The 27,186-nt window shown below is 45.8% G+C and overlaps 1 protein-coding gene across 1 annotated transcript; it reads left to right on the top strand.

Moving 5' to 3' along the window:
* Window positions 1-567: 567 nt before the first annotated feature.
* On the top strand, window positions 568-19,386 carry SH3BGRL3 (SH3 domain binding glutamate rich protein like 3). The gene is made up of 3 exons (XM_069756638.1): window positions 568-718; window positions 1,658-1,825; window positions 19,004-19,386. The coding sequence occupies exons 1-3, from the start codon at window positions 674-676 to the stop codon at window positions 19,070-19,072; spliced, it is 282 nt and encodes a 93-aa protein (XP_069612739.1). The 5' UTR covers window positions 568-673; the 3' UTR covers window positions 19,073-19,386.
* Window positions 19,387-27,186: the final 7,800 nt, after the last annotated feature.

Below are 27,186 nucleotides of genomic sequence, written 5' to 3'. Positions count from 1 at the left end.
TGTGCATTAAATGATGCATGCGGCATACCCACGGAAACTGACATACGGCGCGTCCTTTCACGCAGCATGTCCTTACATTACAGAAAAAAACGCAAGGACAGCGCAGGTGACCTGCCAGTGACCTCAGGTGCAGATTTGGTGCAGATTTTACCTGATGCAATCCTGAACGTGGACACTACTTAGGAAAAATGTAAAAACGGAGCAAAAAACCCTGTTGTCCAGTCGTCCATATATCACTCGGGGTCTGAGGCACATCTCCCAGAAAAGTCACAAATGGTGGATCATGCAAAAACGTCTGAAAACTCCTAAACCCCGAAGACACCCGCAAACTAGAAAAAAGAACACAAATAGGCGCAAACGAACAACATCAGAAAATCTAGAACACGCTGGAGCAAGTGCAAAAATGGCGGGAATTTTAGGACTGAAGAAGTCCTCCGCCTCTGCTGTAGCACTAGCTGCCAGTTACAGCTGGGGAAATGGGCGGCTCCTCCCGCCATAAAGCGGTGTCCCCGGGGTAGCGGCACGACTCTGCGAAGCATCGCATTGCACTCTGGGAACTGTAGTGCACAGCTGGTTGTCACATGTCATCGCTGCTCCGTGATTGGGTCGTGTGTGGACACGTGGTGGGAGAGGTCGGAAGTCCGCATTGCAGAACGGGTTCTGAACGATAAGGATGTCGCTAATGCTGTTCATGACATCGGTGACCAGCTCCAGGGAGGTGAGGAGGACGGCGATGGCGGGGCTTGCGATGGGGCTCTCCATGTCAGCAGCTCCAGACCTGGCTCATCATAACTGCTGCTGTCATTCCAGTACTTCTATGCTGAGGGCTGACTAATCACCGCCAATTAGTATCTGTCCTGACTGCTGCCAATCCGGCGCCTCTGCACGCATTCGTCCTGCTGTATATGTGCGAGTCCTTCCCTAGCGCCTGCATTCAGGATAGCGGTGTACACTGGCTCCTATCTACCTGCCTCATGTGCAGATATAGGGGCGCTGTTATAAAAGGAGAAATGCCATGAAAGCGTGCTCCATTTCTGACTAGAATACACAGGTGTATTTCATGGTTTGTATCCTCGTCCGGAGCGGGGGTCCTGACCTGAACAAACTGCTTCATGTGAGGCTGTAAGTTCAGTCCGATGCAACTTGTGGGGTCCGCTGGTGTGACACAGCTTGGCCGATATTCCAGTCCAGAAACCTAAGGAGCCATTCCTGTATTGTCCCACCTGAGCGCCGGCGTAGTTTAGGGGTTCTTTAATATCTATCATGCCAATAAATGGACCTCCCCTTCCCAGTCCGAAGACACAAGACGAGGACAAGCTCTGCAGTAATGAGGACCTCTGGGCAAAGCTTCACATAGGAAACTGCTTCTGGTCTTGTAAACGTCATTATGATTCATGGCTGATGTATGAAACCAAGTTTGGGGGTGACGCTAGGAAACGTGCTTGTCAGCCAGTGGTCCTCGTATTGTGTCAGATCAGAGGCGCCTATGGAAGGCTGAGTGCGTGTAATATCCAGTACTCTGATGTTCCGCCAGCAGTGGGCACATGGCCAACACTTCAGCCTCTTCCTCTCTACCTCCTCCCTCTTGCACACTTTGTTCTCGTCCTCCCACACATTTCCTTTCTGCACAATTGTGTTTTTCTTCTTCATTTCCCAGACCAAATCTCAGCAGAATGACATGATGCGGATTCTGGATACACATGGAGTCCAGTATGAGCAAGTGGACATTTCCGTAGACAAGTGCATTCTGGGAGAAATGAGGGAGAAGGCTGGAAATCCCTCAGCAGTTCCACCGCAGCTGTTCTCTGGAGATACCTACATTGGTGTAAGAATCCTTTTTTGTACTTAAAATGGTTAAAAGGGACCCTAAGACTATGTGCACACGTTCCAGATTTCTTGCAGAAATTTCCTGAGCAAAACAGGACATTTTCTGCAAGAAATCCGCATGCGTTTTTCTTGCATTTTTACCATGTTTTTGGTGCGTTTTTTTTTTTTTGCGGATTTTTCCGGAGGTTCCCAATGCAATAATATAGTGAGAAATCCGCAAAATTAATGAACATGCTGCGTTTTTTACCGCAATGTTGTTTTGTTTTGTTCGCGGAAAAAAGCGCATCATGTGCACAAAAGTTGTGGAATGCATTCTAAAGGATGGGATGCATAATGTATGCTTTTTTTCGCGTTTTTATAGCGAAAAAAAACACGAAAAATCTGCAACGTGTGCACACAGCCTAACAGCTGATACATGCTGACCCGACCATGGGCGGCCTGTACCCGCTACTGGCTGCACGCCTTCAGCCATGTCTGTTGGGCTCTGAAGCATGCTTGATGGGTGACTAGTTGTAAAGGCTTGTCCCCGCCTGCTGCCAGTGACTGGCGGGTCTCTTCCTATACACGCACACCGAGCAAGACCCATCAGTCAAGGGAGCAGCCGCCAGGGAGCGGCCTTCTCGACTAGTTTCTCTGTCTAGAGCCCAACATACATGGCTGAGAGCATACAGCCAGTGTTTCATACATGCTACCCATGGGTCAGACCGCTTCTATCAGCTCTCCGGTCTGCTTTAAAGGGGAACTCTATAATTTCTCTTACACTGTACTTACTGTGAAAAGTGGCCACATCTGCTAGTTGTTGGAAGGTGAAGCAGGTTTTTTTTCTAGTGAATCTGTCAGCAGATTTTGTCTTGTAATCTGAAAGCACCATGATGCCTGGGCAGAGACCATGATTTCAACAATGTATCACTTAGTTTACTGGGTGCAGCAGATCTGATAGTCCGTGTTTTCTCTGCTGCAGATCTAGCAGAGTGCAGTTTTTAGCTGTGAATAACCCACCTCCATAAGTGACAGCGTTCTGTGTACAGTGAGGTAGAGCTGCTAATCAGCGGTGGGGACGCAGTTAGCTGAAATGGCAAAACACAGCCCAGTAAGTGACACATCCTTGTAATCGAGAACTCTGCTATTCAGTTATTTTGCTCTCAGCATAACAAAAACCTGCTGACTGATTCCCTTTCAGAAATGTTGAATGTGATTGTGTTGGCTGATTTGTATGTAAGAAACGACAGGATGAGCATGGTTCTAGTCGCCATAAAGGCAGAGCAGTAGGTGTCTTTCAACAAACTTGCTTTACTCACTCTTTAGGGTCCAGCACTGAGTCTCTGCTGCTGCTCTCATTTATTGTCTGCAGCGCTGATGTCATGTTGATTGTGCTTCAGCCAATCGGTGAGCTATGCAGTTCTGCCCATGTTGAGCACATGCGTTGCTTAGTTCACTGATTGGCTGCAGCTCTTTTGATAGTACGACTATGATGAACAAAATCAGACTGAGGCTATGTGCCCACGTTGTGGATTTTTAGCGTTTGTTTAGCATATTTGCTGCGGTTTTCCGCTGCGGAAACTCTTTAAAACCGCTTACATTAAGCATCCCATTATTTTAATACATTCCGCAATTTTTGTGCCCATGCTGCATTTTTTCTGCAGTGGAAAAGCATTGCGGAAGAAAACGCATCATGTTCATTAATTTTGCGGTAACTCGGCGGTTTGCCACTATAGAGTTGAAAAAAACACGCTAAAAAAAAGCAACAAATACGTGATAAAAATGCGAAAAAAATGCAAGCAGATTTCCTGCGAAGGGAGCCTGGATTTGATCAGGAAAATTATGCATACTTTCTGCAACGTGGGCGCATAGCTTAAAGGTTTGGAGACTTGGCGCTGGACCCACTGAGGGTAAGTAAACCACTGTTTGTGAACATGGAGTTTCTGAAGCCAGAAAACGCCTTTTGAATGGCATGTACCCTGGTTACAACTGATCACATAGCCATCTCTTCCTGCGACCATCGCGCTTGCTGTAAACCGCTGCCTAGACCTCTGGCTGGCTCTACTGCCATGATCTTGGCCCTGCCATTCATTAGACTTACTCCAGGGGAAAGCTTTCATTGGTTCGTCCTGTCGCCTGTCACAGACCTAACCTATATTAACATAGGGTAACAGAAATGTTAGACAATGCAAGCATGCACAACTCGATACAGCAATATCTGGACTACCTTACAAAAGACAATGCGTATCAGTGCCATAAAACATATATGAACCAATAGTCACTTTCCTGTGTTACATAAGTTGAACTTGATGGACCTTTCTTCACCAATTGATCATTTTTTCACTAAATTGACTATAAGGCCGGGGTCACACTCAGCGTAGGGAAATACGGTCCGTATTTTACATGCGTTATACGCAGAAATATTCCCAAAATAGTGATCCGTATGTCATCCATAGGCAGGGTGTGTCAGCGTATTTTACGCATGTAAACCTCCGTATGGCATCCGTACAGCGAGATTTTCTCGCCGGCCTGCAAGGCGGACATACAATGGATCCATGGACTCAAATATTCATGAAAACATATATATACAGTTAGTCTCTCTCCCTCTCTTTCCCTCTCTCTCTCCTTAAAAGCCAGTAATTCAATTACAGATATACATATATATTTCATACAGCGCTAGATAGCAGGAAAGCCGGTAATTCTATTGCCGGCTTTTGCCATCTCCTTCCCAAACCCGACAGGATATGAGACATGGTTTACATACAGTAATATCTACTATATAATTGTCTAAGGGTCACTTCCGTCTGTCTGTCTCACGGATATTCATTGGTCATGGCCTCTGTCTGTCATGGAAATCCAAGTCGCTGATTGGTCGTGGGCGTTTTGCCACGACCAATCAGCGACGGGCACAGTCCGGCGGCAAAATGGCCGCTCCTTCCTCCCTGCAGTCGGTGCCCGCTCCATACTCCCCTCCAGTCAGCCCTCACACAGGGTTAATGGACCGCATTATGCCGCGGTGTAACGCACTCCATTAACGCGGCTATTAACCCTGTGTGACCAACTTTTTTACTATTTATACAGCATCAATAGTGAAACGATCTAATGTTAAAAATAATAATAATAATAATAATAATAAAAAAAAAAAAGGTTATTCTCACCCTCCGACGTTGCGTTGTCCTCGGCAGTGCAAGCGGCAGGTTCCGGTGCCAAGGATGCTATGCGAGAAGGACCTTCCATGATGTCACTGTCATGTGACCGCGACGTCATCACAGGTCCTGCGCTCATACCAACCCTGGGACCGGAAGCTGCTGCGTGCACTGCACACAGGAGCCAGGACTACAAGGGGCCTTCGGAGGGTGACTATATGTTTGTTTTTTATTTTAAGTGTTTTTTAACCATGCATATAGTGCCCACATTGCTATATACTACGTGGGCTGTTACATACTGCGTGGGCTGCGTTATATACTACAAGGCTGCTATGTACTATGTGGGCAGTGTTATAAACTAGTAGATGGTGGCCTGATCCTAACGCATCGGGTATTCTAGAATATGCATGTCCACGTAGTATATTGCCCAGAGCCACGTAGTATATTGCCCAGCCACGTTTGTCACAGGTTAAAAAATAGAAAAAAAACATAGACTCACCTTTTCGAGGGCCCGCTGCATAGGCAGCGTCAATAGTAAAAAGTTGGGGACACACAGGATTAATAGCAGCGGTAACTGAGTGCGTTACCCGCGGCATAACACGGTCCGTTACCGCTGCCATTAACCCTGTTAGCGGTGACTGGAGGGGAGTATGCGGCCGACAGGCACTGACTGCGGGAAGTAAGGAGCGGCCATTTTCTTCCGGACTGTGCCCGTCGCTGATTGGTCTCGCCAGCTGCCTGTCATGGCTGCCGCGACCAATCAGCGAATGAATAACCGTGACAGAAGGACAGACGGAAGTGACCCTTAGACAATTATATAGTAGATGTGGGCAATGTTATATACTGTGTGGGCTGCGTTATATACTACATGGCTGCTATAGGGATGCGTAAAATACACCAGATAGGAGCTGGGCCATAGAGATTCATTGTACCGTGTGCAATGCGTATTTTCTGCGCCTCTCATACGTCCATAAAACACGCTAGTGTGACCCCGGCCTAACCCGCAATGTTAAGTGGTAATTGGTTAGACATTTTCGGGCTCTGACTGTGACCGGAGTGTACATTCACTTCAAGTATCATCCTTTGTGAAGAAGGAAGTTGCATATTATGGGTGATGGCCTCGATGATCCTAATACACAGCTGTGCCTCTGTTCAGCCGCCATGTTCGCCCATGACTTAAAGGGAATCTGTTCTGTCAATCTGCAGGTTAAAAGCGTTCTAAATCTTTTGTGCAGAAAGCTTGACTACAGGGAGGAACTGAGCACTATTACTCCGGCAGCATCCGGCTGTCACTTAGGCCTCTTTCACACTTCCATCTTTGTAGTCCCATCAAGATACGTCATTTTTTGAGATAACCGGATCCTTCATTTTTCCCTTCCCCATGACAGCATCAGTACATGAGAGATGGTCCCGCCCCCAAGAACAGGAAACCTGCAGAGGAGATAAAAGATGGGGGCGGCACCTCTCTCCTCAGTTTGGTTTCCTGTTCTTGCGGGGAACCTGCGGTGCTGCATGGGGAGGGGATCTCCCCTTACTATCCGGTCACGAACCGAGGTCTGCGGTGGAAGCGGCGGCGTGCGCGCGTCTCCCACATACCTGGAGCTGCGAGGGTGTCCTTCCCCACTGCGGACTCCCCGGCGTCCGCTCCTGGCCGGAGGCTGGGCCGGGGAAGGAAACGAAAAGGTGTTCCCATCACGACGCTGGCGCCAAGTGAATGGGAGAACTTCCGGTTTGTGAACCGGAAGTGACGCCACACGCCGGAGAAGCGGTGTGCTGACACTCTCCGGGGGAGGAAGTTCAGGGACGCACACACCGCTTCCTGCCCACCAATATTTAATCTGCAAGGCAAGCAGACGCTGGCAACAGCCTCCTGCAAGATGGCAGATCCTGTGGAATCGGCGATCCCAGCAGAAAACCCACAGCCTGTCGTGGTACTAAAGGGTCCGGTGGGTGAGTGCCTTGGTAAGGCAAACCATGTCAGTAACACTGTGTTTTCTGTGTATGCAGGGAAAGAAAGTTACCTCTAAACAAAAGAATAAAGTGTGTGCACTCTGTGATAAAAGCCTTCCCAAGATATATGAGAAGCGAATATGCCGTTCATGTATAGAAAAAACCGTAACTGAAGAGTCATCATCATTTCTTCAGAATTTAAAGGCTATTATTAGAGACGAAGTGCAAAGCACTGTAAAGGAGCAATTAAGACATCATGGATTGCAGAGCTCCGTAAATCCGCCTTCTACGCCTGCCCAAACATCTGATATAGAATCTGAGGGTGAACCGGGAGAGCTTCCGCCCGAGGAGGACTCGGACCTGGACTCGTCGGATGAAGAGTGTGGTCGGCCATATGTGTTATGAGAAGATGTGGGGAAATTATTGAAGCTGGTTAGATCCACCTTGGGGGTGGAGACACCAAAGGAAAAACAAACGATCCAGGACTCCATGTTCAGTAATTTGGAAAGGAAGAAACGGAAAGTTTTTCCGTTTCACGATAATATATTAAAACTTATAAAAAAGGAATGGAAAAAAACGAACAAAAAGATTTCGGTTCCCCAGGCCCTTAAACGTAAATATCCCTTTGATGAGGAAATTTGTGAGAAATGGAAAAAGGCATCTAAGCTGGACGCAGCTATTGCAAGTACCTCCAGGGGCATAGCGCTTCCTTTCGACGATATGGGTGCCCTAAAAGACCCCCTATATAAAAAGGCAGATGCCTTTCTAAAATCAGCCTGGGAAGCTTCAACTTGGGCTAGATGAATTAAGCGACCAAATAAAGGACAAATGTCCAAGAGACAGACTTCTAGAGGTCATCCCTTCACTACAAAATGCAGCAGGGTTCCTGGCAGACGCTGCCATTGATTCAGTACGATTTTCTGCCCGGGCAAGTGCCCTCGCTAATTCGGGCAGGAGAGTGTTATGGTTAAAAAACTGGAATGCTGACTTCCAGTCAAAAGTGAAGCTCTGTGCCGTACCTTGTGAGGGGCAATATTTATTCGGGAAGGCGTTAGATGAAATTCTAGAGAAAGCGGCGGATAAGAAAAAACATTTCCCTCCACCTCCCTTCTTTAAACGCTGTTGGTATGACAATCGTCTGTCCTTTCGGGGATCAGGTAAAGCAGGCCGGGGCAGTCCATCAGATAGGGCCATGCGAGGGAAAACCTGGGGCGAAAGAAGAAAGAGAGGGTTCCTATTTAGTAAGCCTCCAAAACCAGACCCTAAACAATGACGCCAAATTCCAGGTGGGAGGAAGGCTACGGTTTTTTGTCCATCAGTGGGTAAGCTTACAGCCATCTCAATGGATAATAAACCTGTTATCCGACGGCCTATGATTAAACTTTGTCTCCCTGCCTCCTCACCGAATAAAAGTTACTCGTGTGGCCAAAAAGAACCAGATAGTACTAGAAAAATAAATTAATCTTCTCCTAGGACAAAAAAGTACTGGTAAGAGTATCTCCACAAGAAGTAGGGAAGGGGTTTTACAGCACCCTATTCCTCATGCCAAAACCGGATGGGTCATTAAGAACAATCTTCAACTTAAAAGAGCTAAACTAGTTCATCCGAGTAGAAAAATTCAAGATGGAGACTCTAAAAACGGCAGTAAAATTGCTGTATCCAGGATGTTACATGGCAGTCATAGACCTTACAGATGCCTACTACCATGTACCGATCAGCATCGAGCATCAACAATATCTAAGGTTGGTAGTGCAATTGGGTCAGGTCTACACCCATCTACAATACCAATGTCTCCCCTTCGGGGTATCAGTGGCTCCTCGTATCTTTACAAAGATAATTTCAGAAATAGCATCCTTCGTGAGGAGAGAAAATATTCTACTAGTGCCCTATTTGGACAATTTCCTCCTTATAGCGGACAGTCAAGAAGATTGTACGAAGGCAGTTACGAGGGTGCGAGAGTTACTGACCACACTGGGGTGGATAATTTAAAGAAGTCAAGAATGGTTCCGGTCCAGATGCAGAAGTTCCTGGGGATTCAGTTAAATTCAGTCAGACAAGACTGTTCTTCCAGACAGAAAGATCGAAACCATAAAACAGCGAATAAGACAAATACAAGCGGCCCAATCTGTCTCGGTAAGGGAAGCCATGTCTCTCTTAGGTATGCTGACAGCAACAATTCCGGCGGTCCAATGGGCACAACTGCATTCAAGGGACCTACAGTGGCAGATCCTGTCAGAACAAACACCCTACAACCTAAATCGGAAAATCGTATTGTCACAACATGTACTGGACTCTCTAAACTGGTGGCTAAATTCCGAAAATTTAAAAAAAGGGGTCCCATGGTCAATCAAAAATCCGGTGGTACTGACTACGGATGCGAGCCCTTTAGGTTGGGGTGCACACCTATCAGGTCAGGTCCTACAGGGTCTATGGGATCCTCAAATGCAATTAGCCTCCTCAAACCTGAAGGAATTAACGGCAGTAAGGCAAGCGATTCTTCAAATGGAAGAGGACATCAAAGGAAGACATCTGGTAGTATTGTCCGACAACAGTACAGCGATATCGTATATAAATCGACAGGGAGGAACAAGATCGAGTCCCCTAATGCAAGAAGGCTATTTTGTTGGGCCGAAAAACATCTTTTATCTCTTACAAGTACACACTTAAAGGGGTCGGACAACCTTGTCGCAGACTTTGAGTCATCACGTGCCCCCCCCAATTCCATTAATCCCTACAGTCCTGAAGAAGATCCGACAAGAGAAGGCACGCAGCAAAATCTTGATTGCACCCTTCTGGCCAAAGAGAGCTTGGTTCACTTGGCTCAGACGTGTGTCCATCTCGGACCCATGGATCCTTCCAGATGTTCCAGACCTGCTACACCAGGGTCCAGTAACACAGTCTCAAGTACAGTCTACACCTCACTGCTTGGAACTTGAGGGGACTGCTGCTAGCGAAGGGATTCTCGGACCCGTTAGTTACTACTCTGATGTCCAGCAGAAAGAAGATCACAGCTAATAAATATCAAAAAGTATGGGGAAAATTTTTTGAATTTTCAGGCCGAGGTATAACAGATACTGTTCAGAAAGTCCCGATATCAGAAATCCTAGAATTTCTCCAAAAGGGTCCGGTGAGAGGATTATCTACCAGCACCCTAAAAGTGCAAGTCTCGGCGCTTGGTGCTCTATTTGACCAAAAATTGGCTGATCACCCCTGGGTGTGTAGGTTCATTCGGGCCTCCTTTACAGCCAGACCATTCAAACCTCGTCCAAAGGTCGCTCCCTGGGATCTAAATTTAGCTTTAAATGCTTTAACCACCTCTCCCTTCGAGCATCTTTCCTCCATATCAGTAAAAGCGCTAACTTTAAAAACTGTTCTCCTGATTGCCCTTACCTCAGCCAGACGCATTAGTGAGCTCCAGGCTATATCTATAGACCCTCCTTACACTACAATTTTGGAGGACAGGGTAATTATAAAATCTGATCTGGCCTTCTTACCAAAGGTCAACTCAAAATTCCACAGGGACCAGGAGATAGTTTTGCCCTCATTTTGTGCTAACCCGAAATCCCAGGGAGAAGAAACCTTCCATTGCTTGGACGTCAGACGTTGCCTATTCAATATATAGAAGTGACAAATCCATGGCGACAGTCTTCAGCCCTTTTTGTCGCCTTCCAGGGGGCAAACAGGGGAAAAAAGGCCACAAAATCAACCATTGCACGGTGGCTCCGCATGGCTATATCACTTTCCTATTCACCTTTCCTCCACCTGGTGTTACGGCCGACTCTACTAGGGCTATTTCCACATCTTGAGCAGAAAGGGCAAATGCGTCTATAGAGCAAATTTGTAATGCAGCAGTATGGTCTTCACCCTCTACTTTCTTCCGCCATTATAGATTAAATCTGGGGCTATCAAATCTCGCCTTCGGGAGTAAAGTGCTATCTGCCGTTATCCCACCCTAGAGGTTCTTTCTATTTCTTCCTCTCATGTACCGGTGCCGTCATGGGGAAGGGAAAAAATGATAATTACTTACGGGTAATTTGATTTTCCAGATCCATGACCGCACCGCTCTAATTCCTGCCCTATCTTGGCAATGGTTGTGTGACTCACAAAAAAATAAAATATATATATATATAATCTCGTAAGATGGGGTAATATAACAATAAATAGTCTTCGGAGATTAATATATGCCTAATACTAACAAAGCGGTTACCTTACATTCTCTGTAAACAAACTGAGGAGAGAGGTGCCGCCCCCATGTTTTATCTCCTCTGCAGGTTTCCTGATCTTGGGGGCAGGACCATCTCTCATGTACCGCTGCTGTCATGGATCTGGAAAATCAAATTACCCGTAAGTAATTATCATTGTTCTCATAGACTTGTATTAGGCCTCTTTCACACTTCCGTCTTTTCAGATCCGTCGCAATGAGTCGTTTTGGGGAAAAAAACGGATCCTGCAAATGTGCCCGCAGGATCCCTTTTTTTTTTTTCCCATAGACTTGTATTAGGGACAGATGGCCACACGTTGCATCCGTCGTGCGACGGATCCGTCATGTTTTGGCAGACAGTCGTCTGGAAAAAAAAGTTCAATTAAACGGTTTTTGTCTGCGTCGGGAAAACGTGTCGCGACGGATCCTGCGGCATACGTCGTTGACTAGAATGGAAGTCTATGGACGCAGGATCCGTTGCACACTTTAATCCAGCGACGGATCCTGTTTTTCCCATCAGCATGCGCAGAAGGATTTTCAGATCCGGAAAAAAAAAAAATCAATCTCTCGCTCTCTCTCTCTCTCGTTCTCTCTCGCTCTCTCTCTCGTTCTCGTTCGTTCTCTCTCTCTCGTTGATACAAAGGGGCGAGGACCCTGCCCTTGCGGGCTTAAATTCTATAGGATGGTGGGGATGGAGACAATAGGTTGAGGGTTGTAGGAGCTCCGGCGTTGGTGATGCGGTAGCTTCGGTAGTGGTGAGGAGGCTGCAAGTTCAGTGCAGGCGGTAGGCTTTCCTGAAGAGGTGGGTTTTCAGGTTCCGTCTGAAGGATCCGAATGTGGTTGATAGTCGGATGTGTTGGGGCAAGGAATTCCAGAGGATGGGGGATATTCTGGAGAAGTCCTGGAGGCGGTTGGGTGAGGAGCGGATAAGTGTGGAGGAGAGAAGGAGATGTTGGGAGGACCGGAGATTACGTGAGGGAAGATATCGGGAGATTAGTTCAGAGATATTTGCAGGAGGCAGGTTATGGATGGCCTTGTAGGTCAGTTTTAGTAGTTTGAACTGGATACGGTGAGGGAATGGGAGCCAGTGAAGAGATTTGCAGAGGGGGGGGGGGGAAGTGGAGTAGTAGCGAGGAGAGAGATGAATTAGTCGGGCAGCAGAGTTCAGGATGGACTGGAGAGGTGCAAGGGTGTTAGCAGGGAGCCACAGAAAGGGATGTTGCAGTAGTCAAGGCGGGAAATGATGAGGGCATGCACAAGCGTTTTAGTAGATTGATGATTGAGGAAAGGATGGATTCTGGAGATATTTTTGAGCTGGAGGCGACAGGTGGTGGAAAGAGGTTGGATGCGCGGTTTGAAGGACAGGGCAGAGTAAAGGGTTACTCTGAGGCAGCGGACCTCCGGTATGGGGGAAAGCGTGATGTCGTTAATTGCGATAGATAGGTCAGGTAAGGAAGATCTATGGGATGGAGGAAAGATGATGAGTTCAGATTTGTCCACATTGAGTTTAAGGAAGCAAGAGGAGAAGGATGATATGGCTGATAGACACTCTGGGATTCTGGACAGCAGAGAGGTGACGTCTGGGCCAGAAAGGTAGATCTGAGTGTCATCAGCAAAAAGGTGGTACTGGAATCCATGGGACTTGGGGGTGTCCCAGGCCAAGTGTATAGATTGAGAAGAGGAGGGGTCTTAGAACAGAGCCTTGGGGGACTCCAACAGAGAGGGTGGGATGAGGAGGTAGTGTGGGAGTGGGAGATGCTCAATAAGCGTATGAGGAGATCCAGGATAGGGCGAGGTCTTTGATGCCAAAAGAGGAGAGGATCTGTAGTAGGAGGCAGTGGTCAACTGTGTCAAAAGCAGAGGACAGGTCTAGAAGGTGGAGTACAGAGTATTGTCCGGTCCATTAGCTTTGGCTGTAAGTAGGTTGTTAGTGATTTTGGTCAGGGCTGTCTCAGTTGAGTGATGGGGGTGGAAACCAGATTGTAGATTGTCAAAGAGCAAGTTAGATGAGAGGTGGGAGGAAAGTTCAGCGTTGACATGCTGCTCCAGGAGTCTGGAAGCGAATGGGAGCAGCGATATTGGGCGATAGCTGAACGTAGCAGTTGGATCGAGGGTTTGCTTTTTAAGGATGGGCGTGATTGTGACATGTTTGAAAGCAGAAGGGAAGGTGCCAGTTATTGATAGGTTGAAGAGGTGGCTTAGGGATGGGATAAGTGTGGGGGAGGGGAGGAGATGGGATGGGGTCGAGCGCACAGTTGGTGAGGTGCGATTTGGAGAGGAGACAATTAAGCCCCCCTTCAGTGATGTTGGAGAGGGAGGTTATGGGGTTTGGGCATTGGTCTGGTATACAAAGGAGTTGTGGTGGATGAACAATAAAGACTTGCCTCGTTTGGTCGATCTTAGTTTTAAAGTGTGTGGCAAAGTCCTCAGCAGAGATGAAGGAGGTTGGAGGGGGCAGTGGGGGGCGGAGGAGGGAGTTAAAGGTTTTGAATAACTGTTTGGGGTTGGAGGATAGGGAAGATACGAGGGTTGTGAAGTAGGCCTGTTTAGCAGAGGTGAGAGCCGATTTAAAAGCGAGTGTTGCCTGTTTGAATGTAGTGAAGTCGTCTTGCAGGTCTGTTCTCTTCCAATGCCGCTCTGCAACTCTGGACAGTTGCCAGAGCCTTTTAGTGGTGTTATTGTGCCAGGGTTGTCTATTGATACGTCGCACTCTGCCATGACTGAGAGAGGCGACCGTGTCAATAGCTGATGCGAGAGTGGCATTGTAGAAAGCAGTGGTGCTGTCTGTCATGGAGCGAGGATATGGATGCCAGTGGTAGGATAGTCAGAGATTGTGTGGGTGTCCAGGTGCGCAAGGTTTCTGCGGGGGTGCGCATGTTGCTGGACATGGGTGACTAGTGGGGAGGACAGGGATGAGCAAGTAAGCAGATGGTGGTCTGATAGAGGGAGAGCGGAGGTGGTGAAGTTAGATAGAGAGCAGAGATGGGTGAAGACCAGGTCTAGTGTATGTCTGTCTGTGCGGGTGGCTGAGGAGGACCACTGAGTAAGTCCAAAAGATGAAGTAAGGGACAGAAATTTGGAGGCTGTTGACTGAAGGGTATCAGTGGGGATGTTGAAGTCACCCATGATGATGGTGGGAATATCAATAGAGAGAAAGTGAAGAAGCCAGGTGGACAATTGGTCAATAAAGGCAGTGGCCGGGCTCGGAGGTCGGTATATGATGGCCACTTGGAGGTTGGAGGTTGGAGTGGATGCGGACAGAGTAGACTTCAAAAGAGGGGAGGGTAGAGGTGGGATTGGGTTAAAGGTGCAGTTAGAAGAAAGGAGAAGACCCACTCCTCCACCATGTCTGTTGCCAAGACAAGGGGTGTGGGTGAAGTGGAAGCTGCCGTAGCACAGCGCAGCAGGGGAGGCTGTGTCAGAGGGTGTTAGCCATGTTTCTGTGAGGCCGAGGAAGGCAAGCTTGTGAGAGAAAAAGGTCATGAATCACATGAAGCTTATTGCAGATTGAGCGGGAGTTCCAGAGTGCTCCAGAGAGAGGGAGCAGGGGGGGGTGGGTGTCCGTGGCACGGGTTTTATGTTGGAAAGATTGCAGTAATTTGTATTAGATAGGGAGCGATAGGGGGGGTAGTAATGGGAGGTATGAGCTGTGGGGGTCCAGGGTTGGGAGATGTGTCGCCAGCAGTGATGAGAAGCAGAGAAAAGGAGAGCAGGTGAGAGAAAGAGAGTGGGCGACTTTATTAGGACAGATTTGAGGTTGAGGAGCAGGTCAGCAGATGAGGACAGGTGGGGAGGTAAGAGTGCAGTGGAGATGATTATTTAGTTAGAGGGTGCTGGGGTTTGTGGATGGTGAAGGAGAGAGGATTAGTGGAGCAAACACTGTAAGGGCATATGTAAACATGGTGAAGGAGTAAGATGGGTTAATAGAAAAGCTAGATCCAAGTAATAAGTGCTTACTCAGCAGACATACTCTAAAGAGATAGCGACAGTGTGGGGTCCTGACTCCTGCCATGACTAACTGCCATTGAAATAACTGCGGCGTCTTTATGCTTAGCTGCATAATGCTTCACTGCAGGAATGCGCGTGCCTGACCCCACACGCGTGCACCCCTTAACCTCTTTCTGACCTTGCACGGGATAGTACGTCTGAGGTCAGATACCCCACTTTGATGCAGGGCTCAGGCGGTAAGCCCGCATCAAAGCCGGGACACGTCAGCTGTTTTGAACAGCTGACATGTGCCGCAATAGCGGCGGGTGAAATTGCGATTCACCCGCCGCTATTAACTAAATGCCGCTGTCGAACGCTGACGGTGGCATTTAACCGGCGCATCCGGCCGGAGATAAGCACATCGCCAACGCCCGTCACATCAGAAAGGAAAACCACCTATGCCAAAACATGTTTTGGATAGATACCATGTTTTGGCATAGGTGGGTTTTCCTTTTTGGATGCTGCCCTTCCCGTGGTTGTTCCTTCCCGGTGAAAGACCTGGCTATTTATTTCTTGCGGTGAGAAACACGTGATGGTGTCTCCGCGGCTTTTCTACATGCATTTGCATATTTCCCATAAGGGATTGGAGCAGTGTTCTGGATCACTGCGTTGAGAAACACGTGATGGTGTCTCCGCGGTGTTGGATGTTTTAATCTCCCTGAGGTCATTCATCCTTATGTTTATGGTCAATTTGAGCATTTAGTGAATCTAGCAAAAAAGCCAAACAAAAAACAAGTGTGGGATTGCACTTTTTTTTGCAATTTCACCGCACTTGGAATTTTTTTTCCCGTTTTCTAATACACGACATGCTAAAACCAATGATGTTGTTCAAAAGTACAACTTGTTTCGCAAAAAATAAGCCCTCACATGGCCATATTGACAAAAATAAAAAAAGTTATGGCTCTGGGAAGGAGGGGAGCAAAAAACAAACATGGGAAAACGGAAAATCCCAAAGTCGTGAAGGGGCTACGATGCAACTAAATTTATAGGGCAGAGTAAAGGATCAGGTGGGAGGGATTGTGGGTCCTTATTTGGGATAAATTAGCAATTGGCCAACACACCAGGGGAGGTTACATGATCGAAGGCACTGAGCCTTGGCCACAACCATATGCTCTAACACCTCCTTGCACAAGATAATATCTCCTGTGACCCCAGCATGGATTTGCACACCTCCCAACCGTCCCAGATCCAGCAGGACTGTCCTGATTTTTAGTCAGCCCCGCGATCACGGGCGGGACATTAGTTGTCCTGCACTGGTTGGGAGGTGTGTAATATCACCTGGTCAGCTCCCTGAGTCCCTGCACCCGCAGAGCAGCATACCACATATGATGAGGTCACAGGATGGAGGAGTCAGGGGTCACATGATCAGGAGGACCTCCGTGTACAGGACTCTGCTGGTTGTCATGGTGCTGGACGAGGGTAAGCGTGTGTGTGAGGTCAGGAGGTGTTTACAGTATGGATGTAGCAGAGCCGTGTGTGTACGAGGTGTATGGATTGGAGCAGTGTGTGAAAGGTGTATGGAGCAGAGTCGTGTGTGCGTACGAGGTGTACGGAGTGGAGCCGTGTGTGTGCAAGGTGTATGGAGCGGATTTGTGTGTGTACGGAGTGGAGCCATGTGTACGAGGTGTATGGAGAGGAGCCGTGTGTGTATGAGGTGAGCGGAGCCGTGTGTGTAAGGTGTATGAAGCGGATTCGTGTGTGCGAGGTGTACGGAGCGGACGCTAGCTGTGTCGGATCGGAGCAGATATTGCTCCTCGCTCTTACACTGACTGGCACAGGAGACACGGAGAGGTCTTTATCAGTGGCGTATCACAGCTGCAGCGACGTGAGCAGTCAGCGGCGCAACTGGATGACATCAGTCATTAAAATAAAAAATAGTTATATACTCACCCTCCAGCGTCCACCGAAGCTGTCCCGATGCGCGCGATGCTGCCGCCAGCTTCCGTTCCCAGTGATGCATTGCGAAATTACCCAGATGACTTGGCGGTCGAGACCGCTAAGTCATCTGGGTAATTTCACAATGCATCACTGGGAACGGAAGCTGGCGGCAGCATCGCGCGTATCGGTGGACAACGGAAGGTGAGAATAGCACGCGTTTTTACATTTTTTATTATTATTTTTAACATTATATCTTTTTACTATTGACGCTGCATAGGCAGCATCAATAGTAAAAAGTTGGTCCGGGATGGAGCGACACACTGGCACTGACTGGAAGGGAGTAGGGAAGGGGCACTGACTTGAGGAGAGTAGGGAGGGGCAATTCGCGGCCGAACTAAGCCTGCCGGCCGCGACTAATCAGCGATGCGGGATTTCTGTTACAGACAGACAAACAGACGGAGGTACCCCTTAGACGAATATATATATATATAGAGAGAGAGAGAGAGAGAAAAAAAAAAAAAAAAACAACCAGCACTCCCAATGTGAACACATGCAAGCTGCATCATATAGATATAAAGAAACACAGCAGCACATGTATATGAATCTAGGCCATGTGAAAACACAGACAAATATTCGATATGAATCATACTACTCAAAAATATTTTTTCATAAAACTTACAGTTATAGATAAAGATAAGATGTTTGTCCTAAGTTGTAGGCTGGTGGCCCAAGAGTGGCATGTACAGTAGAGTTAGGACCCATCAGAGGGAGATCACCTTGCCGTGGTTGATGGGCACACTTGAATTGGCCAATTTATGCGCTAAGAATCTTCATTTTATCTATAACTGTAAGTTTTATGAAAAAATATTTTTGAGTAGTATGATTCATATCGAATATTTGTCTGTGTTTTCACATGGCCTAGATTCATATACATGTGCTGCTGTGTTTCTATATATATATATATATTATATTATATTATATTATATTATATTATATTATATTATATTATATTTTATATTCATTCATTCATTCATTGGATTGGCATCTGCACCATCGCAGCTACAGCCACAAAATTTTGCACAGTCACACGTCTGGACCCCGAGAGCGTCATAGGCGATGTTGTGAGGCGAAATTTTAACCCCGCACTTTCCAATTCACCAAACAATTTTGCCCCTATCTACATAATGGGGGGGGGGGGGGGGGGAGGAAAGTGAAAGGAAAAGTGTTGGAGGCAAATTGACAGCTGCCAGATGTGAACAAGGGGGACTTAAAGAGTGAAAGCGATGGCGCCAAGGAGTATATACCGTACAGTTGCTAAGGTGGGGCCCCGACATGGGATACTCTCCACACACGGGGATATGAACACACACACAAAATGCGCCACACACTACCACGTGCTTGAACACATATACCACCCTCAGCACACATTTCACCACACATACACCAACCTCGCCACATAAAAGTCGAAACACAAAAGTCGCCGCTCAAAACTCGCCACGCGCAAAACTCGCCACATGCAAAACTAGGCTCACGCAAAACTCGCCACACGTGCAAAACTCACCTCATGGAAAACTCGCCACACGCAAAACTTGCACACGCGGAAAAATTGCCACATGCACAAAAGTTGCAACACATGCAAAAGTTGCCTCACACAAAACTTGCATATACTCAAAACGCACCACACCTAAAACTCGCCACGCGCAAAACTCGCCATGCGCAAAACTTGCTGCGCAAAACTTGCTGCACACAACTTGCTATACTAACCTGTCACATGCAGCTCGACACAAAAAGTTGCTACACGCATGTCGCCACACAAAACTCATCTCACAAAAGTCGCTACATGTATGTAGCCACATGCAACTCAACACACACAACTTGACACATGAAACTCACCCTAAAACACACACAAGTCTGGTATTATCCTTCAAAAATAAAAATCTGATTAATAAGCAGACAAACTACAAGAGCAACAAATGTACCATATAGGAAATACGGCAGCTGTCGGTCACATTTTTTTGTTTTTTTTGTCTTGCAGGGTTTCAAGGAGATAATGGACGCCGTGGAAGATGGCAAGTTGGACCAATTTCTACAGGTCCAAAAATAAATTTTACCCTGCATTCACAGTGAGATCAACTCGGTATATTTTTTTTATTTTTTACTTTACTTTGCTTTAAACTGTTGATCATTCCAGTTTTACAAAATGCTACATTCCTGACAAATTTAATACCATTTATTCCAAAGTCTACCTGTAAACTGGATGTCAAAGGCTAATTTTGCCGTGTGATGTTGCACAAGCCCTTACCCTACTGGCAGCTTTTGATCCCTTACCCCATTCTTATCATGACTGTGAATTTAATTGTTTCCTGCCAAAGGGGAAGCAAGTCTTCCAGCTGATCAATAAATGTCTTTTCACAATAACTGTGTTCTCAAGCCTTTTGTGTTTTTCATGTGTCAAGCTTGGTTTCCACTATGTGCCATTTATGCTTCATACAGAAAACAAACCAGCAGGGAAACTGTGCAAGGGCGATTGACAAGGTTCAGTGAAATGCAGCTTTTATACTTGAATCAATCGGGCATTTTTTTATTTTATCAAGGACCAGTATCAAAGAAAGGTTTGAGAAGTAAACTGAATAATTATTTACTGCTTTTCTGGATTCTGAAATAATCTATGGAACTAATAAATTGGTGTCAAAGTGGCCTGGTAAATCTAGATTTTTAATGTTTGATTTACCTTGACCCTTAATTCAATCAGCATTTTTTTTTTTTTCCTCTTGCCTGAAAAGTTGGCAACTTTTTCCCCCCATTGTGCTGGATCCGTCTTTGATCCATGTGTCTGTTTTGATCATATATATATAAAAAAAACCAAACTACCGTATATACTCGAGTATAAGCCTCCCCCCCCCCTCCCCCCCTAATTTTGCCACAAAAAACTGGGAAAACTTATTGACTCGAGTATAAGCCTAGGGTAGGAAATGCAGCAGCTACCGGTGAATTTCAAAAATAAAAATAGATGCTCCATACCGTTCATTATTGCCCCATAAGATGCTCCATATAAAGCTGTGCCACATATAATGCTGCATACTGTTCATTATTGCCCCATAGATGCTCCATATAAAGCTGTGCCACATATAATGCTCTGCACCGTTCATTATGGCCCCATAGATGCTCCATATAAAGCTGTGCCCCAAATATAATGCCCCATACTGTTCATTATTGCCCCATAGATGCTCCATATAAAGCTGTGCCATATATAATGCCCTGCACCGTTCATTATGGCCCCATAGATGCTCCATATAAAGCTGTGCCACATATAATGCTCTGCACTGTTCATTATGGCCCCATATAAAGCTGTGCCACATAATGCTCCATACTGTTCATTATTGCCCCATAGATGCTCCATATAAAGCTGTGCCATATAAAATGCTCTGCACCGTTCATTATGGCCCCATAGATGCTCCATATAAAGCTGTGCTCCATATATAATGCTCTGCACCGTTCATTATGGCCCCATAGATGCTCCATATAAAGCTGTGCCATATATAACGCTGCTGCTGCAATAAAAAAAAAAATCACATACTCACCTCTCTTCGCTCAGGATGCCAGCGCTTTCAATATTTACCTGCTCCTCGTGCGGCTCCGTCTCCAGCACTGATGCTCAGCAGAGGGCGCGCACTGACTACGTCACCGCGCCCTCTAACCTGAGCGTCACTGCTAGAGGACGCTGGAGACTGAGCCGCACCGGAATGAGGAGCAGGTAAATATCGCGCTGCGCTCCCCTCCCCGTATACTTACCTGCTCCTGGCGCGGTCCCTGCACGTCCCTGCTTCTTCCACCGCTGCATCTTTTTGTATTGAGTGGTCACAGTTACCGATCATTACAGTAATGAATATGCGGCTCCACCTCTATGGGAGGTGGAGCCGCATATTCATTACTGTAATGAGCGGCACCATGTGACTGTTCAATACAGGAAGAAGATGCAGTGCTGGAAGAAGCAGGGATGTGCAGGGACTGCGCCAGCAGTAGGTAAGTATAACTAGACAGCCCCCGCTCCCCCACCCCCCCCCCCACCGAACCCCGGGTATGACTTGAGTATAAGCCGAGAGGGAGACTTTCAGCCCAAAAAAATGGGCTGAAAATCTCCGCTTATACTATAGTATATACGATAACTATTCAGGAAAAAATTATTAGTTACTGTTTTTATGCTTATTTGAAGAGATGGACACTGTTACAAATCAATACAAGTGAAATTTTAACTTGTTGTAACAAATGACTTTGTCGGAGACATGTTTAATTCAAATCTAAGTTTTGAGGAAGTTTTTTTTTTCCCCCTTACCTCCCAAGGTGGTTTGCACGTTAATGACCAGGCCAATTTTTACAATTCTGACCACTGTAAATTTATGAGGTAAATACTTTTCTGCCCAATGACAAAAGTTTTCTGGGAGTGATACGTTATTTTCTGGTTAGCCAATAAAGGTATGTTTGCAAGCTTTCAGAGCACAGAGGCTCCTTCTTCAGGCAAGACTACAAATAAATTAATAGGAAAAAAGCACAATATTTAAGGGATACTACAGTAGGACATTTGTTCATGAGGTGGGAGGTGTGATGCCTCCTAAAGATAAGCCAAATAAATCAAATTAGGCATTTTCTTACAAATGGAGAGGCAGTGGGATAGTTCTTAGTTATCTGGAGGTGTGCATTGTATCCATGTAGTGACTCATAAATCCAGGTGTTAAATTGAGTCCTAGTGTCAAATAATTGAAAATCTTCATTACTTTGAGTTCCCAATTTTTTTCTTTCTCCATCATCCTTAAAATGACCTCTTCGTATTAAGACTTTTAAATCTGTCATACTGTGTCCAGGTCCAGAGAAATGTTTTCCCACAGGCGTGTCCCATTTCATTCCTGATTGTGTGTCTGTGTAAATTCATCCTAGTTTGTAGTTGTTGCATGGTTTCCCCAATATAAATACTTCCAGGGCACCTCGTACATGATATCATGTACACCACATTGGAGGATGTACATGAAAAGGAACCCATGACCTTATCAGGGGCTGGCTGGTAAATTTTAGCCTGGGGGGCAAGAACACAACAGTGGCCCATGAGTAGTGGCCCATCCTTAAAGGGGTTGTCGGATCTTATGCTACATGTCTACAGTCACTATGTGTGAATCCTCATATTGTGCGCTGTGAAGATTCTCTGGTGCCGGGAACAGATGGTCTTGTGAACGCAAGCATGCGATATATATATTCCCAGCCACATTCCGACAAGACTGTTTCTAGCCTTGTTCAATACAGTTGCATTAGGTCATGCAAGTCTAGTCAGCATGTGACCACATGTATGCAAATCACAAACTTGCAGTCACACACCAGCTGAATAAGCACAGCACTGCAAACAATGTGAGGATTCACAAGTCTGCAGTCACATAGAATGACAGAGTGAATGCACCAATGACACACGCACAGCCCCACTGTATAATGACACACACACACACACACCAGTCCTTGAAATGCGCTAGCAGTAAAACACTTTGGCCAATACTCCCCTCCTCTCCCCTTGTCAGGCCATGTAATGTTCAGCTCATGTGGATCACTGCTCACCATTCCCGCTGTTCGCCGCCCATACACTACCTCCATAACGGCACCATACAAAACCTCCATACCACCATAGAGTACCTCCTTAACATCACCATACAGAACCTTCAGACAGGGCTGCCACTTGGAATTTTGGGACCCCATACTGGCCAAATTTTCAGGGCCCATTGAGACTCTGCCCAGGCTCCAACCCCAGCCTCGCCTCCACCCCTCGAACTCTCCACAGTCCCACTGCTCTCTCTTGGAAAAACTCCACTTCTCACCAATCACAAGTTAACCGTTCCTATCACCAGATCACACATATAGCCAGCAGCTTTTGTTTTGGCTAAAGGATTTTTCTAATCTGCCACCACGACAAGGTAGACTCATTTGGCTGGGCCCTACTCCGCGCTAACCTATTAAATTTGTTAAAATACAATTTAGGTATATTTTTATTTATTTTTCAATTTCCTAAATGACCAATATCACATCCAAAGGTACAAATGACACCGTACCATGAGCAGACATCATATTTTCACCACAGTGACCCAACAATATCGCATACAAGGGACAAAAACAACCACACCATGTCCAGACCACATATTACCACCACATGGTGACCAATAATACCACATACAGGGAACAAATACTGCCACACCAAGTCCAGATCACATATTACCACCACATAGTGACCTATAATACCACATACAAGGAACAAATACTGCCACACCATGTCCAGATCACATATTACCACCACAGCGACCGACTAATATCACATACAAGGGACAAACACCATCGCACCATATCAAGATCACATATTACCACCACATGTGACCAATAATACCACATACAGGGAACAAATACTGCCACACCATGACCAGTCCACATATTACCACCACAGTTTCCGAATAATAGCACATACAAGAGACAAATACTGCAACGCCATGACCGGACCACATATTACCACAACATAGTGTCTGAATACTACAATACTGATCATTTAATTTAAAAAAAAAAAAAAACACAACACAATACTATCACCAAAAGTGCCACTATGCATTCAATAAAAATAAAAAAACACATTTCTCCTTACCTGGCCACGGTCCAGCGCTGACGTCCATCCCTTGCATTTCAGCGCGGACTCACCGGCGAAGTGCGCGCTGATGTCAGCTGCCAACCTCTGGCTTGCAGCTTTAACTGCTGCTGTGCAGGCACACGTGCACACACACTCACTCAGGAAAACTCAAACACACTGAGGAAAAAGTGTAGTTACTCACCGATAACGGTGTTTCTCAGAGCCCATGACAGCACTACCAGAGAGAGGGGATCCGCCCTTCAGGGACAGGAATCCTACAGGATAAAAGGGCGGTACCTCTCCCCTGCATCAGTTTTGTTTACAGAGCATCGGAGGTCCTCCAGGTTAGTCACAACAACAAAAAATATACAACTTAGATATTAAAATATATGCAAAAATGTTAGCCAATAGATTATGTCCCCTTTTACCAAAACTAATAAACCAGGACAAGGTGGGCTTCGTTCCAGGATGAGAGGCGAGGGATAATACAATTCGAACTATCTCTCTAATTGACAGAGCGGGCAGAGAGGGGGACCCCCTGTGTATCATGTCAATTGATGCTGAAAAGGCCTTTGACCGGGTCCATTGGGAATTTATTTCTCAGACCCTAGTAACATAGTAACATAGTTAGTAAGGCCGAAAAAAAGACATTTGTCCATCCAGTTCAGCCTATATTCCATCATAATAAATCCCCAGATCTACGTCCTTCTACAGAACCTAATAATTGTATGATACAATATTGTTCTGCTCCAGGAAGACATCCAGGCCTCTCTTGAACCCCTCGACTGAGTTCGCCATCACCACCTCCTCAGGCAAGCAATTCCAGATTCTCACTGCCCGAACAGTAAAGAATCCTCTTCTATGTTGGTGGAAAAACCTTCTCTCCTCCAGACGCAAAGAATGCCCCCTTGTGCCCGTCACCTTCCTTGGTATAACCAGATCCTCAGCGAGATATTTGTATTGTCCCCTTATATACTTATACATGGTTATTAGATCGCCCCTCAGTCATCTTTTTTCTAGACTAAATAATCCTAATTTCGTTAATCTATCTGGGTATTGTAGTTCTCCCATCCCCTTTATTAATTTTGTTGCCCTCCTTTGTACTCTCTCTAGTTCCATTATATCCTTCCTGAGCACCGGTGCCCAAAACTGGACACAGTACTCCATGTGCGGTCTAACTAGGGATTTGTACAGAGGCAGTATAATGCTCTCATCATGTGTATCCAGACCTATTTTAATGCACCCCATGATCCTGTTTGCCTTGGCAGCTGCTGCCTGGCACTGGCTGCTCCAGGTAAGTTTATCATTAACTAGGATCCCCAAGTCCTTTTCCCTGTCAGATTTACCCAGTGGTTTCCCATTCAGTGTGTAATGGTGATATTGATTCCTTCTTCCCATGTGTATAACCTTACATTTATCATTGTTAAACCTCATCTGCCACCTTTCAGCCCAAGTTTCCAACTTATCCAGATCCATCTGTAGCAGAATACTATCTTCTCTTGTATTAACTGCTTTACATAGTTTTGTATCCTCTGCAAATATCGATATTTTACTGTGTAAACCTTCTACCAGATCATTAATGAATATGTTGAAGAGAACAGGTCCCAATACCGACCCCTGCGGTACCCCACTGGTCACAGCGACCCAGTTAGAGACTATACCATTTATAACCACCCTCTGCTTTCTATCACTAAGCCAGTTATTAACCCATTTACACACATTTTCCCCCAGACCAAGCATTCTCATTTTGTGTACCAACCTCTTGTGCGGCACGGTATCAAACGCTTTGGAAAAATCGAGATATACCACGTCCAATGACTCACCGTGGTCCAGCCTATAGCTTACCTCTTCATAAAAACTGATTAGATTGGTTTGACAGGAGCGATTTCTCATAAACCCATGCTGATATGGAGTTAAAGAGTTATTCTCATTGAGATAATCCAGAATAACATCCCTCAGAAACCCTTCAAATATTTTACCAACAATAGAGGTTAGACTTACTGGCCTATAATTTCCAGGTTCACTTTTAGAGCCCTTTTTGAATATTGGCACCACATTTGCTATGCGCCAGTCCTGCGGAACAGACCCTGTCGCTATAGAGTCCCTAAAAATAAGAAATAATGGTTTATCTATTACATTACTTAGTTCTCTTAGTACTCGTGGGTGTATGCCATCCGGACCCGGAGATTTATCTATTTTAATCTTATTTAGCCGGTTTCGCACCTCTTCTTGGGTTAGATTGGTGACCCTTAATATAGGGTTTTCATTGTTTCTTGGGATCTCACCTAGCATTTCATTTTCCACCGTGAATACCGTGGAGAAGAAGGTGTTTAATATGTTAGCTTTTTCCTCGTCATCTACAACCATTCTTTCCTCACTATTTTTTAAGGGGCCTACATTTTCAGTTTTTATTCTTTTACTATTGATATAGTTGAAGAACAGTTTGGGATTAGTTTTACTCTCCTTAGCAATGTGCTTCTCTGTTTCCTTTTTGGCAGCTTTAATTAGTTTTTTAGATAAAGTATTTTTCTCCCTATAGTTTTTTAGAGCTTCAATGGTGCCATCCTGCTTTAGTAGTGCAAATGCTTTCTTTTTACTGTTAATTGCCTGTCTTACTTCTTTGTTTAGCCACATTGGGTTTTTCCTATTTCTAGTCCTTTTATTCCCACAAGGTATAAACCGCTTACACTGCCTATTTAGGATGTTCTTAAACATTTCCCATTATCTGTATTCTTATTTCTGAGGATATTGTCCCAGTCTACCAGATTAAGGGCATCTCTAAGCTGGTCAAACTTTGCCTTCCTAAAGTTCAGTGTTTTTGTGACTCCCTGACAAGTCCCCCTAGTGAAAGATAGGTGAAACTGTACAATATTGTGGTCGCTATTTCCTAGATGCCCGACCACCTGCAGATTTGTTATTCTGTCAGGTCTATTAGATAGTATTAGGTCTAAAAGTGCTGCTCCTCTGGTTGGATTCTGAACCAATTGTGAGAGATAATTTTTCTTGGTTATTAGCAGAAACCTGTTGCCTTTATGGGTTTCACAGGTTTCTGTTTCCCAGTTAATATCCGGGTAGTTAAAGTCCCCCATAACCAGGACCTCATTATGGGTTGCAGCTTCATCTATCTGCTTTAGAAGTAGACTTTCCATGGTTTCTGTTATATTTGGGGGTTTGTAACAGACCCCAATGAGAATTTTGTTACCATTTTTCCCTCCATGAATTTCGACCCATATGGACTCGACATCCTCATTTCCTTCGCTAATATCCTCCCTTAAAGTGGACTTTAGACAAGACTTTACATAGAGACAAACCCCTCCTCCTCCTCCGATTTTTACGATCCTTTCTAAACAGACTGTAACCCTGTAAGTTAACTGCCCAGTCATAGCTTTCATCTAACCATGTCTCGGTTATTCCCACTATGTCAAAGTTACCTGTAGATATTTCTGCTTCTAGTTCTTCCATCTTGTTTGTCAGGCTTCTGGCGTTTGCGAGCATGCAGTTTAGAGGATTTTGTTTTGTTCCAATCTCCTCGCTGTGGATTGTTTTAGAAATGTTCTTACCTCCCTTCTGAGTAT

Source organism: Ranitomeya imitator, chromosome 3, assembly GCF_032444005.1.
Source record: "Ranitomeya imitator isolate aRanImi1 chromosome 3, aRanImi1.pri, whole genome shotgun sequence".
In the NCBI taxonomy this organism is placed as follows: domain Eukaryota; kingdom Metazoa; phylum Chordata; class Amphibia; order Anura; family Dendrobatidae; genus Ranitomeya; species Ranitomeya imitator.
The sequence above is the reverse complement of the archived record's forward strand: the minus strand, read 5'-3'. Positions and strand labels throughout refer to the sequence as shown.